Consider the following 15,212-nt stretch of genomic DNA (forward strand, 5'->3'; position numbering starts at 1 on the left):
AGCTTTATATGTTAAAAGAAGGATTTTGAATTCTACTCTATATTTTACTGGTAGCCAATGAAGAGCAGCTAACAGGAGAGATGTGATCTCTTTTCCTAGTTCCTGTTAATATTCATGCAGCAGCGTTCTGAATTAACTGAAGGCCTTTCAGAGATTTGTTTGGACATCCAGATAGTAATGAGTTACTCCAAGGATTCTTACAGTGGAGCTGAAAGTCTAACTAATGTCATCCAGACTGATGAGATGATTAGATAGCGTTTCTCTGAGGTGCTTAGGGCCGAATACAAGAACTTCAGCTTTGTCAGAGTTGAGAAGCAAAAAATTTGTGTCCAGACTTTTGTCTTCAAGACATGCCTGCAGTCTGATTATCTGAGTGACTTCATTTGGCTTCATTGATAAGTACACCTGAGTGTCGTCTGCATAGCAGTGAAAGTTGATGCTGTGTTTCCTGATAATGTTGCCTAGAGGAAGCAGATAAAGCGTGAAGAGGATTGGTCCAAGTACTGAACCCTGCGGGACTCCATGACTGACTAAAGTCCATGAGGAGGAGCTGTTGTTAACATGAACAAATTGATGTCTATCTGATAAGGAGGATTTGAACCACCTTAGTGAAGTCCCTTTAATCCCAATTTCATGTTCCAGTCTCTGTCGTAAAATATCATGATCTATGGTGTCCAATGCAGCACTAAGATCTAGAAGGAGAAGTATGGAGGCTGATCCATTGTCTGAGGCCATTAGAATGTCTTTGGAGACTTTAACCAGCGCTGTTTCTGTGCTGTGATGGGCTCTAAATCCTGACTGAAACTCTTCAATCAATTGGCCAAAACATCTGGATCAAGATTCTTCTTGATGACTTTGGTTTGATGACTGTGATCTTTAGAGTCTGAGGTACATAACCCAAAGATAAGGTCAAATTAATGAGATCTAGAATGAATGGCTCAAATAATCTCTTTAAAAAGGCTAGTTGGTACTGGGTCTAATAGGCAGGCTGATGATCTGGATAATGAAACTATAGAAGCTAACTCTGAGAGATTCAGAGATGGACGTTGCAGTAGATTCAGGAGTTGTTGTATTCAGTAGGAGATTATTGTCTAATGTAGGTAAGAGCTGATAAATTCTTTCTCTGATTGTGAGAATTTTATCTGTAGAATAGTTAATAAAATCATCACTGCTTAGAGCTAAGAGGATCACTGGTTCAACTGAGCTATGGCTCTCTGTCAGCCTGGCTACAGTGCTGAAGAGAAACCTGGGGTTGTTCTTGTTTTCTTCTATGAGTGCTGAGTAATATGAACTTCTAGCACTGTGGAGAGCTTTTTAAATATGAAAAAAGAAAAAAAAGAATGCCTGTTGCCTGCTCTGAGCTCAGACTGAACGGGATGCTTCAATCAGAAAGTATTCACCTGTCTCACATTGGGCTCTCAAGTCAAACTCTGTGTGTGTGTGTGTGTGTGTGTGCCTGCGTCTGTATCCAGGATGAGGACTTGGAGACTGACCTGACCAGACTTCGTCTCCGTCCGGATCCTGACAGACCTAAAGAGCTGTTGCTTCAGTACAGCCGCCTCTGTCCTGAGCTGTCACATGATTTTGAGGTATTAAAGTCTATGTCAGTGTCAGTGTGTGGGACTTTAGAATTAGTAAAGGACTTAAGTCTGAAGAGGATTAATCTTGTGCATTTAAACATTAGACATTTGTCCTATTTGTGTTCAGGGATAGATCATTTTTCTGTTCAGACTGTAGTCCTGTCTGTGCTCAAACTTTAGTCATTTTAGCCCTTTCAAATAATTGTCCTGTTTGGACATTTGTCCTTATTGTTTTTCAATGTTAGTCCTACACTTGTTCAGTCTTCACTCCTGTTTGGACTTGCTTTTTGTATTTGTTCAGACTTTATTTGTATTCATTCAGATATTAGTTTGGTATTTGTCCTGTTTTTCTATTGCTGTGACTAAGTCCACACAGGACTCTTGGAGGAGGCTGGTCTCATTGGCGCATTTTAATGAAAGCACATGTCGACAGACAGCTCTGTGTGTGTCCTTCAACAACATGTCTGTCCTCCAGGAACTGGACCTGACATCTTCATCATCATCATCTTCAGATGAGGAAGCTGTTATACTCAGAAAGTATGGAAGGAGGAGCAACTTGCCAGAGACAGAGGAGTCCACAGAGAGAAACACACCAGGTCAGACACAGTACCAAGTCTGATATACAACATCAGAAGCAAACATTGACACACACCAGGGGCCTGTATCACAAAGCTGGATTAATATGCCTGGAATCTCTTTTTGTTACCTACAATTACACAATTACAATTACAATTTGGTGAGAGCAAGACCATTTACCTTATCTGGAGAATCATCTGGTCAACTTGGTCACAACCTTTTCTCTCTCTCTCTCTCTCCAGAGGTCCTGTCATGGCTCTATCGCCCACATTAATGTGCTCATCTAGGAATGAGCAGGCCATTTTCCAAGAGAACTGATTGGTCAGTAGGTGGCCTAATATACCTACTGAGCTCTTAACCTTGAATCAAACTAGGTTAGACGCGCTGCCTAAATTTCCATGGCAATATACCCTGAGAGAAAGTAAACCACCTGTGTGAGACTGAAAACCCAGGGTGAACCCTGAAGTGATCTCGCAAGGCTGACATCCAGCCTTGTGATACTGGCCACAGGTCTGTCGCACAGTATCAAATACACAACACCGGCCATACAACACCAGATGTACAACCACTGGCACACACCAGGTTAGACACACAACATCAGACGCAAGGACACTGGCATACACCAGGTTAAAAACACAAAATCAGATACACAACATCGGAGACGTAACATAAAACACACAACCACTAGCATACATCAGGTCAGACTCACAACCACTAACACACAGCAGGCCTTTGGGACTGTATTAAGCACAGCTTGTTATAATAGAGTATATGAATAAATAATGAATGTTCAGTCATTGTATGAGTCTATGTGTTGACACAGTGTTACTTTTCATATCCATCTTCTCCAACTGAACTCCAGTCGCTGTCCAGTTAGAGCCCAGAGACTTCCAGAGTCACTGCGGCATCCTGAGTACCAGCCGTGGGCGCAGGACCTGCATCAGAGTGCCCAGGTATAGAGGGACTGGGCTGTCTCCAACATAGTCTGTCAAGGCTGAGGATGTCTGACCTTGTTGATGGTTTTTGCTCACAGGGGAGACACACCTCCTGGTCAGAGAGGGGATGGGCAGGGTGAAGAGGACAGGGCAGATGAGGATCATCACTGCACTATGATAGACAGGTTGTTGGAGAGACATGGAGCCTGTGTACCCCACCATAAACCCAAGCTGTACCGCACTGTAGCTGCCAGGACCAAGTCTGTCCCAGGGTTCGGCATCCTGGCATTCCCTGACTTCTGGGGACACCTCCCTCCACCAGGACCAGAGCCCATGGAGCCTCGGAAACCTGATGTACAGAGGTACTACAGGCTGGCACTGTATGGACACAAAGAGTGCAGGACCAGCTGGTCTCAGTCTAGACTTACTTGGTTTCTGTCTCGTCTTAGCTAGTCCCATTCTGATCTTATTCTACACCCTCAGTCTCACGCTAGTCTGACTCTGGTCTCAGTCTAATGTCAGCTGAATTCAGCTGGTCTCCTTCTGGTCTCACATGTTCCCATTTGAGTCTCAGCCAGGTCTCCACCTGGTTACAGTCTAGTTCCAGTCTAGTCACACCCACCAGCCACAACAAGCATCTTTTGATGTCCTTTGGGTTTGCCAAGGCCTTAGCAGTTTTACAGGCAACAGTTAAAAAAGTCTGGGTACTCCAGAGTCAGTTTGTCTTTGTGTACTTGGACGACATACTGATCTTTTCCTGGTCCCAGGAGGAGCATGTTCACCACTTGGCAAACTCCCTCTTAATGAAGGCCAAAAAGTGCGAGTTTTGCACTTCCTCAGTTACTTTCCTGGGATACATAAATCCAGAGGAGCATCTCCGGATGGATTGTACTAGAATTTCTGCTGTTCCTGTATCTGAGTCACAGAAACAGTTACAGAGATTTCTGTGGTGTTTCAAGTTCTACTGATATTTTAACTTGAACTTCAGCACTCTGGCCTCCTCTCTGCTGGCCCTCACTTCCTCCAAGGAGGCTTTCTTTAGTCTCTGTGAGGAATCCTGGCTTTCCGGAGCCTAAAGGAATGCTTCACCTCAACTCCTATCCTACAAAACCCCCAACACCCATTCAGAGTTTGGGGTGGATGTGGAGGATATAGGAAAAGTGGACATCTTGCCTGTCTTTTGTGCTCAGCTACCAACCAAAAGCTCATACCATGCACCTTCTTCCTCGCTGACTCCCATTGGTGGAATGTAACGGTAACACCAAAAACTGGGAACTTCTCTTAGTCTAGACTGACTACAAAAACCTTGTGTGGTGGCCGTTTTCTATTTCTCAGGTGAGAGAATGAACATGCTTAATGTAGCAGCCAAGCTTGAAAGATTTAATACAAACATTAAACAAAACACAACACAGATTACTACATAAAACAGTTACAAGCAAGCAACAAGTCAGAGTTGTATCAAGCTAGTCAGCTGAGTAAGGACAGAGTTATTTTCCTCCAGGTGGGTTAGGCAATTACCATGTGACTTGAGTTCATTTTTTATACATGTAACCTCTGGGGAGAACAAATGGTGTTGATAGTCCTCTGTCAATCATTTCCCTGAGGGGGGTCAAATGAGCTTTCTTGTCCTGTGGTCATGTTTATGACCTCAAGTGTGACAACAAGCCCTCTTCTGCATCTCTGGGGACTTCAATCATGCCTCTCCTTCCCCCACTCTACTCAAATTCACCCAGTACATCACCTGTCCTCCCGTCCATCATTATGGGAAATGTGAGATCTCTTCCCAATAAGATGGACGAGCTAACAGCGCTGACCAGGCACCAGAGGGAATATCGGGAGTGCAGCATCATGCTGTTCACTGAGACATGACTGAACTCATTGACTCCGGATTCACATGTTTTACTGGGTGGATTTAATCTACATCGGGCCGACAGGACAGAGGAGGGCTGGCTATGTTTGTGAATGACAGATGGTGTAAGACTGGACATACCACTGTTAAAGAACAACTCTGCTGCAAAGACATTGAACTGTTAGCTGTTAGCATGAGGCCTTTCTATCTACCACGGGATTTTGACTGATCTGAACCTCTTCAACAGGTTTGATCAGTCACCTAACCCTCCCCCTGCCCAGTCCTCCTTGCTGCAGCCCCCATTGTCGTCACGCCCTGTATTTCCCCCCTCCACCCCCACTCACTCTTACACAGCACTCAGCCAACCCCCGCTGGTTCCACCTCTACCACCCCATCCCCTCCACTGACATTCTCACCTCCTCTCACACCTCCACCCCCCCACACATTACCAACCACTCTGCCCCCGAGCCCCAATCTGTCCCTCTCTGCTGACCAAGTGAGGAGAGAGCTCAAGAAGATCAAGGTGAAAAAGGCTGCAGGTCCAGACGGCATCAGTTCCAGGCGCCTCAAGTCCTGTGCAGACCTACTCTGTGGAACACGTCTTCAACTTGAGCCTGAAGCTGGGGTGAGTTCCACAACTGTGGAAAGCATCCTGCGTGGTGCCGGTGCCAAAGACGCCGCACCCAAAGGAACTCAACAGCTACAGGCCAGTGGCGCTGACATCGCACCTGATGAAGACACTGGAATGGCTGCTGGTGGGACCATTAATGGATCCGCTGCAGTTCGCCTACCAGCGCAGCATCGGGGTGGATGACGCGGTCATCCTCCTCCTGCACAGAACCCTCTCCCACCTTGAAAGGCCTGGAAGCACTGTGAGAGTTATATTCTTCGACTTTTCCAGTGCTTTCAACACCATCCAGTCTCTGCTTCTGAGGGACAAGCTGGAGCTGTCAGGCGTGGATCACCACCGCACAATTTGGATTACGGACTACCTCACTGCCCACAGTATATAAGGAATAAGGACTGTGTCTCAGACATGGTGGTCTGCAGTACGGGGGCTCCACAGGGAACAGTCTTGGCTCCTTCCCTGTTCACCCTGTACACTGCAGACTTCAGGCACAGTTCTGCACACTGCCATCTGCATAAGTTCTCTGATGGCTCTGCCTCATCACTGATGACGATGACAGGGAATAAAGAGAACTGATCTGTGGACTGGTGTCAGTGGAACCGCCTCCAGATAAACACAGGGAAAACCAAGGAGCTGGTGGTGGATTTCCGCAGACACAATCACGCCCCTCTGTCACCGGTGAACATCCAGGGAATGGACATAGAGAGAGTGGACTCTTATAGGTACCTGGGTGTTCACCTGAACAATAAACTGGACTGGACTCATAACACCCATGCACTTTACAAGAAAGGTCAGAGCAGACTCTACCTGCTACGGAAACTCAGGTCCTTTGGAGTGCAGGGAGCACTCCTGAGGACCTTCTTTGACTCTGTTGTGGCATCAGCCATCTTCTCTGGAGTGGTCTGCTAGAGCAGCAGCATCTCTACAGCTGACAGGAAGAGACTCGATAAACTGATAAAGAAGGCCAGCTCTGTCTTGGGTTGCCCTCTTGTTTGTTTGTTTCTCGCTGCTGTAACAACGTGAAGTTCTCCAGTGTGGGACAATAAAGGAAAATCTAATCTAATCTAATCTAAGTGACAAATAACACTTACTGACTCTCTCAACAGGTTCTTCACAAATGAGGCCTTCAGAGATCAATTAGTCAGGAGACACATATCTTAAGAAAACAGGGCATTTTGGAGTCCCACAGTTCAGATTTCCCACACACCATGAATATATTTGACCAGACAAGAGACTGAACTCTTACCATGTACAAAAGTCTTTATTTTTCTCTCTCCTTCTGGCTGGTGTCCTGGAACATCAAGTCCAATGCCCTGTCCTGTCAGTTCAACTGGACCTTTCTCTTGTTCCCATTAACACTTGTGCAGCAGGACTTCCTGATGGAAGCTCTGATGTCATGGACCCATAGAGCCGCTCTAGTCTCAGACCTTGTCCTAGACCTTGTCCCAGACCTTGTCCTGCTGGGACAGAATTAGATGTAGATCAATAGAGACAGTATATGAACTGGTCTGATTTCAGATCCTGTGCACCTTCAGCCTTGGGGTTCATGTTTGTGTGTCTCACCAGGCAGAAGGTGCTTGAAGACGTCCAGCGTTTCATGAAGAGTGATGACATCATCAACCAGGTGGTCTTTGACCTTGAGGATGACAGGTAGGTTAGGGGTAACTGTCTGTTTTAAAGGATGAGCTTTAATTTGAAATAACTATCCAGTGAGTTTTACTGTGAAAGCATCTTTTGAGCACAGGAAAAAACCTTCTGTGTTGCCCTGTGTGTGTCTGTCAGTCTCCAGACTCCACCTGAGTCCCTGAGGTTTTTCTCAAGTTTTGAATGTGGGAATCTGAGGAAGGCCATCCAGGTCCGCAGGTGAGGACATATAACACGCACTAAGGGCATACAAGACCACACTGAGGACACACAACATACACTGGGGATACACAAAACACACTGAGAACACAGTGAGGACACACACAGTGGACGCACATTACACACTGAGTACACACAATCTCTGTTTACTGCTCAGTTTCTGTATGAAGCATACCATCAGATCTTCAGATCTCTGGGTATAATAAAAAGGTTTGTCGGTGTTGATCTGCTAGATGAGAAGAAGCATTTCTGCTTAAGAAAGCACCTTACAATGTAGAGGAAAGCTAAACATTATTGAATGGTAACCAGAAGGGTTAAGACATAACATTATCACATCTGTCCCAGGTTCTTCTCTCCAAGCTGAGGACATGGAGCTAATAGGACTGACACTGTTTTATAACTCTGTGTTGCTGGTATGACAGATTCTGAGGTTTACGTGCACTACAAACAAGACTCCAGGCTTCTGGTTGTTTGAGGTGTCTTTGTTTTGTTTTTCCATAGCTTTATAAGCACCTTAACAATGCACTCTGCCGGCCTGCGAGCCAGTCTCTAAAGTGCTGATACTACAAAGCTGGGTGACTTGATGAAGATCACTTCAACATCTATAGATGTCCTGAAACAAAGCAGCAACATCACCTCCATCTGGCTATTCAACAGGGTTGTGAAGTCTGTACTGCTCTACCACAACATCTTCAGCCTTTTTTGGCTTGCGGCAAAACACCCTCTAGTGAGCTCACACAATGAATCCACTTTGCCTGCCCCCTGTACATTATTTGCAAATTAACCCTTTATAGAGCACTCATTGAAATAATTTGAAATTCAAAATTTAAAGCTTAGAGTGTTATTGGGGGGGCATAATAATTTTAATTTTCATTGAGAAAATCAAGTTAAACGTTTTGGTTCCTTGCCCTGAAGTGGCAAAAAAAATTCAAAAAAGCATATATATAATAAATACAAATACCTCATCTGCCTTGAGGACTTGTTTTGGAAAGAGAGGGGTTTTAAGGTGCTGGGAGTCAGGTTAGAACCGGGCAGGAGTTAAGCAGAAATTGTGTGCTCAGTTGTCTTAATAGAAATTTAGGTTGTAGAAGGAAGAGTTCTGGCTTCCAACTTGGTCACCTCAACTCTCTGTCACAGACTGGTTGCTCTAACACTATCACAAGGCTTAACGCATGGTGAGCATCAACAAGACTCTTACTGCCTTTTTTTTTTGGTTCAGAAAGCACTGGGTCTAGGCAGCAGTCCTCTGTCTTCCAGTGGAGGAAGGGGGACAAGGATGAATAGATATTCAGTGAAAAATGGGCTCATTCAGACTTTTGACTGCTGATAGACTGCTTTACAACTGTGAATCAAGCTGGTTGGATACAGCTTTTCAGCTACTGCAGAGAGCTGGGCGTTTGGTGGGGGAGGAGCAAAGTAACACCACGAAGGGTCCTGTGGGTCTGTCATGGTATTCCTGAATGTGGATGGTGATAGACAGAGATTATGCCATTAGCAGAATAATACTACAGTGCACGGAAGGTGCGTGCAGAGATGACATGTGCTAGCAGGCAAGGTCAAAATGCAGTGCATGGCACAAGAGGATATACAGGATGTTCAGGGAGCAGCAGCAGCATTTGAAACAAAGATTACATGCATGTGTTTAGGGTCCCCACTATAGTCGTGTTACTACTGACAGCTTTTCTGAGAGCAAGCTGGGACCCAGTACAATTTTTGTGTTAGTAAAAGAAGGACTCAAATACATTCAACTAATAGTGTGAAGCAATCATTGTACTAAGTAAGTTTAGAATGCCACAGAGGCTTCTGTTAGCCCAACAAAGCTAGCTTTACTTATTTTTACATCTCTCTCCAACAAATCATTGTTGTGCACCAGTAGGAGCAATTTGGAGATTGGCAATTAATAACAATGATTATGAAACTGATTTTTGATATCTAATAATGTTTACTATAAGTAGTAAATTTCGGGGCACCACCCTGTTACCAGGGACCAATGTCCAAATAAGCAAAATCAATATCAAGTCTCAAAACGGTTAACAAAAGGAGTAAATTCGAGCACTAACCCTAAATCCAGCAATTGTCACAATTCTAGTCACAATAATCACAAACAACGACGGAAAATGGATTAGCAATGCCGATAGCCTTAACAATGGTGATGGCTATAGCAGTAGCAGTAGCAATATCGTACGCAGCAACAATAAATAGCGACAATGTATGTGTTTTTTTTTTTTTTTTTTTGGGTGGAGGGCGGGTGTGTAAGCACTAAAGATGGCCGCAGGGTCATGTGGGTGATGTCTTATAGACCTTGTGGGCGACAGAGTGACATCGATTATGCACCAGCCAGAGCCAAAATGGTGACTGAGGGCTGCTTGTGAATGGAGAGTGTATGAGGTGTGCATGAGGTGAGGAAAGAGAAGGCAAAAGATAACAGACAACGTCACCCCAGTTGATAATTACAATATCGCTACACAATAGCGAAGCCAGAAAACGGGGCTCACTGGTCCGGTATTGGTCCTTCAACTAGTGATATTGTTTAATCACTGATCATGGTGACAGCTGACACGAGATCTGTAGTATCAATCAATTTGACAAATGATGAGATTTAAGGGAACTAAACGAAGTAGAGCAAACAAACAAAACTGAATCCCAAATAAACAAAAGACAAAGTAAAACAAAATACAATGCACGCTATTCTAATTGTCTCTGCCCAGAAATAAGCCTCTTACTTTTGTTGCTCCGCTCCAGGGAGCAAAAGGGAGGGAGTGATCCGCTCCGAGTATCCGCAATGTGTTCTTCGGCTCAGTTGAGTGGCCCGTGTTCCTCCTCCTCTATTGTTCTTTTCAGAGCACATGGGAGGCGATCCCAACATCATTTAGTCAATGACTTTAATTTCCCACAGTTTAGATTCCCCTTTTCTGACAGAATATGGTTAACAGAAGCCTCAAGTTATACTGTTCTTAACAAAGCAGCACCTCCAATTTTAGTGTTATGAGCAAGTGTAGAAATGGCAGGAGAGGAGGAGGAAAAGCTCACTTATATAAAGACATATTCCACTGTAAAGAGATTTCACTTGGTGATTTTATTTCTTTTGAATAATTTATTCCAAAGGGTACTCCCAAATTTCTAATTTTAATAATTTACAAACCTCCAAGATACTCTAATTTTTATGGATAAATTTGAATTTGGCAGAGTTCAATGTGCCATCACAGACAGTGAGATGACCAACGCCAGCAGCACTCATGCATCCCCAAACCATGATACTGCCTCCACCATGGTTGACAGTAGGTACTGTACATGTTGGAGATAATGCGTAGCCTGGCCTTCTGCATACCCTCGCATTATCAGGAGAAAGAAAAAGCTGGAAACTGGACTCATCTGACCATAGAATTGTCTTCCAATTCCCAACTGTCTAGTTCTTGTGTGCTTGGGCCCAACAACGCCGAGCTAACCTCTGTCTCTCATTTATTAAGGGCTTCTTGACAGCCTTGTAGGACCTTAAGTCATTATTATTAGCTAGGTGTGACTGCACCACTGGCTATGTCATTACACACGAAACAAAAGCATTAAACAAAAGGTTAAAAACAGGCATCGAAATTGTCCTCACCAAGCTCAGTGGGACCTCGCGGCTCAACTTTAATCAGGGCAACGCCTTTCGGCTGTGACGCTTTTGTAGACACCTGTCGCTTGGCAAAGGGCCAAACAGTCTGAAATGACATGACCAGTTTTATGATAATAAAAACATTGCCTTCCTTCTGAAACTCCAACAATATGAGTTCATGCAAGGAGTCAAAAACATCAACTTTACAGTCTGATATGGGGCCTTTTTATGGTTCCTTAACTTGCCTCAGGAACCACCTCATACACGTAAGATTGCAGCTTTCACAGAATTGTAATTTAGATTCTCATCTACTGAGAGTACAGCCACAGCCTCTTACCCAACCTCATACCCACACATACACTAACAATGGCGCAAGCAGAGCTGTGTCTGTAACACCTACAGAAACATTCAAATCCAAAAGTGGCAGCATCTCTTGGAGCTCAGTACCTCCTGATGTATATGGCATGGCTGCTGCTGCTGGCTTGCTATGATGAGAGTAAGTGACATTAAGACATTTTGATCTGTTTATGTCAATATCAGAAAAAAAGTCATCATTGTTATGACAAACCCTGAAGGAAAAAAAAGTCCAAGGCAACATCAATCTATCTATCCATCCATCTTCGTCCACTTATCCAAGGGAGGAGCCCAGGAGGCATCCTAACCAAATGCCCAAACCACCTCAACTGGCTCCTCTCAATGCAAAGGAGCAGCGGCTCTACTCTGAGCTCCTCTTGAATGACCAAGCTCCTCACCCTATCTTTAAGGGAGAAGCTGGCCACCCTTCTAAGAAAACTCATTTCGGCCACTTTTATTCGTGATCTCATTCTTTCGGTCATGACCCAGTTCTCATGACCATAGGTGAGGATAGGAACAAAGAATGACCTGAGGATTGAGAGCTTTGCTTTCCAGTTCAGCTTTCCTTTCATTACAGCGGTGCAATACAGCGACTGCAGTTCCACTTCTGCTGCTCCGATTCTCTGGACATTCTCACATTCCATAGTCCCCCCACTCATGAACAGGACCCTGAGATACTTAAACTCCTTCACTTGGGACAAATACTCATTCCCAACCTGGAGTAGACAGTCCATCCGTTTTTGGCAGAGAACCATGGCCTTTGAGTTGGAGGTGCTGATACTCATCCCAGCTGCTTCACACTGAGCTGCAAACCTGAGCCCCTCAACCTGCAACCCCTCTCCTCCTCAAAATCAGGAACAGGATCGCTGACATGGCCCAGCAATGGCGGAGGCCAACCCTCACTTGGAACAAGTCCAACTTACTGCTGAATACCTGAACACAGCCTGTAACCCTAACCCCCCCCCCCAAAAAAATTCCTCTCTTTCTTTTCTTTCTTCCTCCCTCTTCTTTCCATATCCTACCCTGTTACCCCAACCCTAACCTTAACCTCCCCCCATATATGACATAAATATCTGGGCAGCCTGTGATGCACTTATCACTGGAAAAAAAAAAAACAAGGAAAACGTGTGGTCTTTGATACGTGAGAATCATGTGTGAATCCGACAAAATTCAACTAACCCACTGTAATAATATTAAAAAAAAAAAACCCTGTTTTTTGAACATTAAAGAGATGTATTACAATACCCTTCAGTAATATTCAGGTAACATATCAGCCTTTTATTTAGTTATATAATTTTCATGTGCTTCATTTGACAATTTTTTTTATATTGAAAACAATGGGTATGCTGTCAAAAGAAAGGACCAGGGGGCCACAACAAAAATATTAAAACCAAGCTTTTCATGGATAAGGAGGCCTAACAAGGAAACCAAGAGAAACCAACAAATTGGATGATAAATAATTGATTTTAGGGTATTTTATGGCTTATTTAAGACATGGGTCAAAACCTGGCTGATGAAAGATTGTAACAGAAAGCTAATACAAGAGGAAGGTTAATACTGGTTCTGTTGCGGGTGACAGAATGAACTACAAATCTTTGATTTAACGTAACTCCTCACAGGCTGCCAACGTAATTCCAACGGATTCTGAAAGCAAAGGTTTTTTCCAAAGTCTGCTTTATTGCCAATGCCATGGGTACCCAAAATACACAGACATTGAAATTGCAGTACTCCCTGAGGCCCACAGTGTAGCAGCAACAATAGTAAAAGTAACAGTACTAATAACAATCATAATAACAATAATAATGTACATGACGATAGCTTCACAGCGCATCAGTGGGGGAGGGGCAGAAGTGAGCTTAGCGGGGGAGTGGCTGTGCAAGTGCAAAAATACAACTTGAGCGCGTTGGACTATACTACAACGATAAAATGTCAGCATCCACACCAATGAACGATATCGTTGTGTTGCTAGGTTACGCCATTATTCCAAGGGTGTGCCCCAATTCTGTCCCAGATGTCCCTCTTCTCGGTGGCATCTTCATACATTCTTTATATTATTTATATTCATATTCAATATATTCATTCTTGTCATACACAGCTGGATTTTTTTGTACCTCAATGATAAGCCTCTCTCCTATGTCATCCATCTGATATCGTCCACCGCTATCATTGTCATTATAGTTGTAGTGTGGACGCTGCCATCCACTTGAGTTAAGAATGATTTTTAGAACTATATTTATTTATAGTTATAGTTACAGTTCGTGGAGTGGACAAGCCTTTAGTGGGGCTTCAGCTGACTTTTGCAGATTTTTCTTTGGAAAAAAAAACACTGTTAAAAGACCTGTAACCTGTAAATAATAGTTTCATTAGCAAGTGTGAGAGTTTTGGAGTGTTTTTTCACATGCTTTAGTGATTGTTTATCTTTTCTGCCTTTGTTAATTTTTTTGTCATTTGCCAGTTTGTATGGTTTGATTGCTATAGTTCATTGTTCGTGATTTTGTATTGAAAGTGGAAATGTGGAGAAGATCTACTAGGGAGAGAAAAGTCCCGCGTAGTTTTGGAGTGCAGGATGCACAGGAGTACACAGGAGTGACAGGAGGAGTGTCACCATCTGAACTACAGTAAGTAATACAGTTTCTATACTCTGGATATTTAATATTATTAAAATCTTATATAAACGTATGCTATATCTTTATATTCTTAGAGATTCATCTGATGAAGGCCCATCTCTGAGTACCAGTGGTACACATTGGGGAAGGAATCTCGGCCATGGCCATGACCAAAGAAGTAGTGGTTCAGATGTTTCTGAGGCCCCCAGGAGCCAGTCATCACATCATCAAGAGGCCTGGAAACCAGAGGCAGACCCTGACATTTCCAACCCTCATCCACAGAAGTTTATCCCCCAGCATAGTCCCAGTGTCCAACCCCCTCTCACCACTGGCACCCAAAGCCCACATCTGACATATAAGGTCAGATTTCCTGCAATAACCACCAATTTACACATGAGTGATCCAGAGGAGGATACAGTCAATAAGCAAAAAGGACTATGATCCCCTACAAAAGGTCAGAGCTCTTCTGTATCTCAGAGACAGGTGTGTGAGCTTACATCATCCAAACCAGCACATCTTGGTGGATGAGAGGATGGTTGCCACAAAGGCACGCATCAAGTTAAAGCAGTACATGAAAGCCAAGTCATCAAAGTGGGGTCTTAAGTTGTTCGTTCTAACTTCCGTGAATGGATAAACCATTTGCTTCTGACTGTACACAGGAAAGAGCCAAGGTGCTTCAGGGAAGGGACTTGCATTTGATGTGACGGAGCTAGTGAAGAAGGAATATCTGTAAACTGGCTACATTTCATACTACGACAATTTTCATACCATCACTCTCCTCTTCCATCATCTAAAACAGAGTGACCCTCTTCACTCTGTTGACACAGGACTGCACGCCATCCACCCATCAAACACCTTCGTGAAGTTTACTGATGACAACAATATAGTGGGTCTCATATCAGTGAATGATGAGACACACTATAGTGAGAAAGCCCTGGCCTGATGGTGCTCAGACAGCAACCTGGTCCTCAAAATTGCCACACAAAAGACCAGAGATCATCGTAGACTTAAGGAGAACCAGGAAAGCCTCTTACCTCCCATTAAACATAAATGGAGAGGAAGTTGAGAGGGTCAGTGATAACAAATTCCTGGGCCTCCACATCACAAGCAACCTTTCATGGACCCTCAACACCACTCACCTTGTGAAGAAAGCTCAGCAGAAGTTTTTCTATGTAAGAAAACTGAAAAAAGCCAGACTTCCAACCCAGCTCTTAGTGAACTTTTAC

General features: G+C 43.9%; 1 protein-coding gene across 1 annotated transcript in view; it reads left to right on the forward strand.

The window, feature by feature from the left end:
- Nucleotides 1-15,212, forward strand: part of agbl1 (AGBL carboxypeptidase 1) — a 115,229-nt gene that overhangs the window by 33,503 nt on the left and 66,514 nt on the right. The window contains exons 10-15 of the mRNA XM_029523189.1: nucleotides 1,473-1,589; nucleotides 2,056-2,176; nucleotides 3,019-3,109; nucleotides 3,190-3,453; nucleotides 7,135-7,218; nucleotides 7,351-7,431. Coding sequence (XP_029379049.1) covers nucleotides 1,473-1,589; nucleotides 2,056-2,176; nucleotides 3,019-3,109; nucleotides 3,190-3,453; nucleotides 7,135-7,218; nucleotides 7,351-7,431 — 758 coding nt within the window. The remainder of the gene's footprint in view (nucleotides 1-1,472; nucleotides 1,590-2,055; nucleotides 2,177-3,018; nucleotides 3,110-3,189; nucleotides 3,454-7,134; nucleotides 7,219-7,350; nucleotides 7,432-15,212) is intronic.

Source organism: Echeneis naucrates, chromosome 16, assembly GCF_900963305.1.
Source record: "Echeneis naucrates chromosome 16, fEcheNa1.1, whole genome shotgun sequence".
Lineage (NCBI taxonomy): Eukaryota > Metazoa > Chordata > Actinopteri > Carangiformes > Echeneidae > Echeneis > Echeneis naucrates.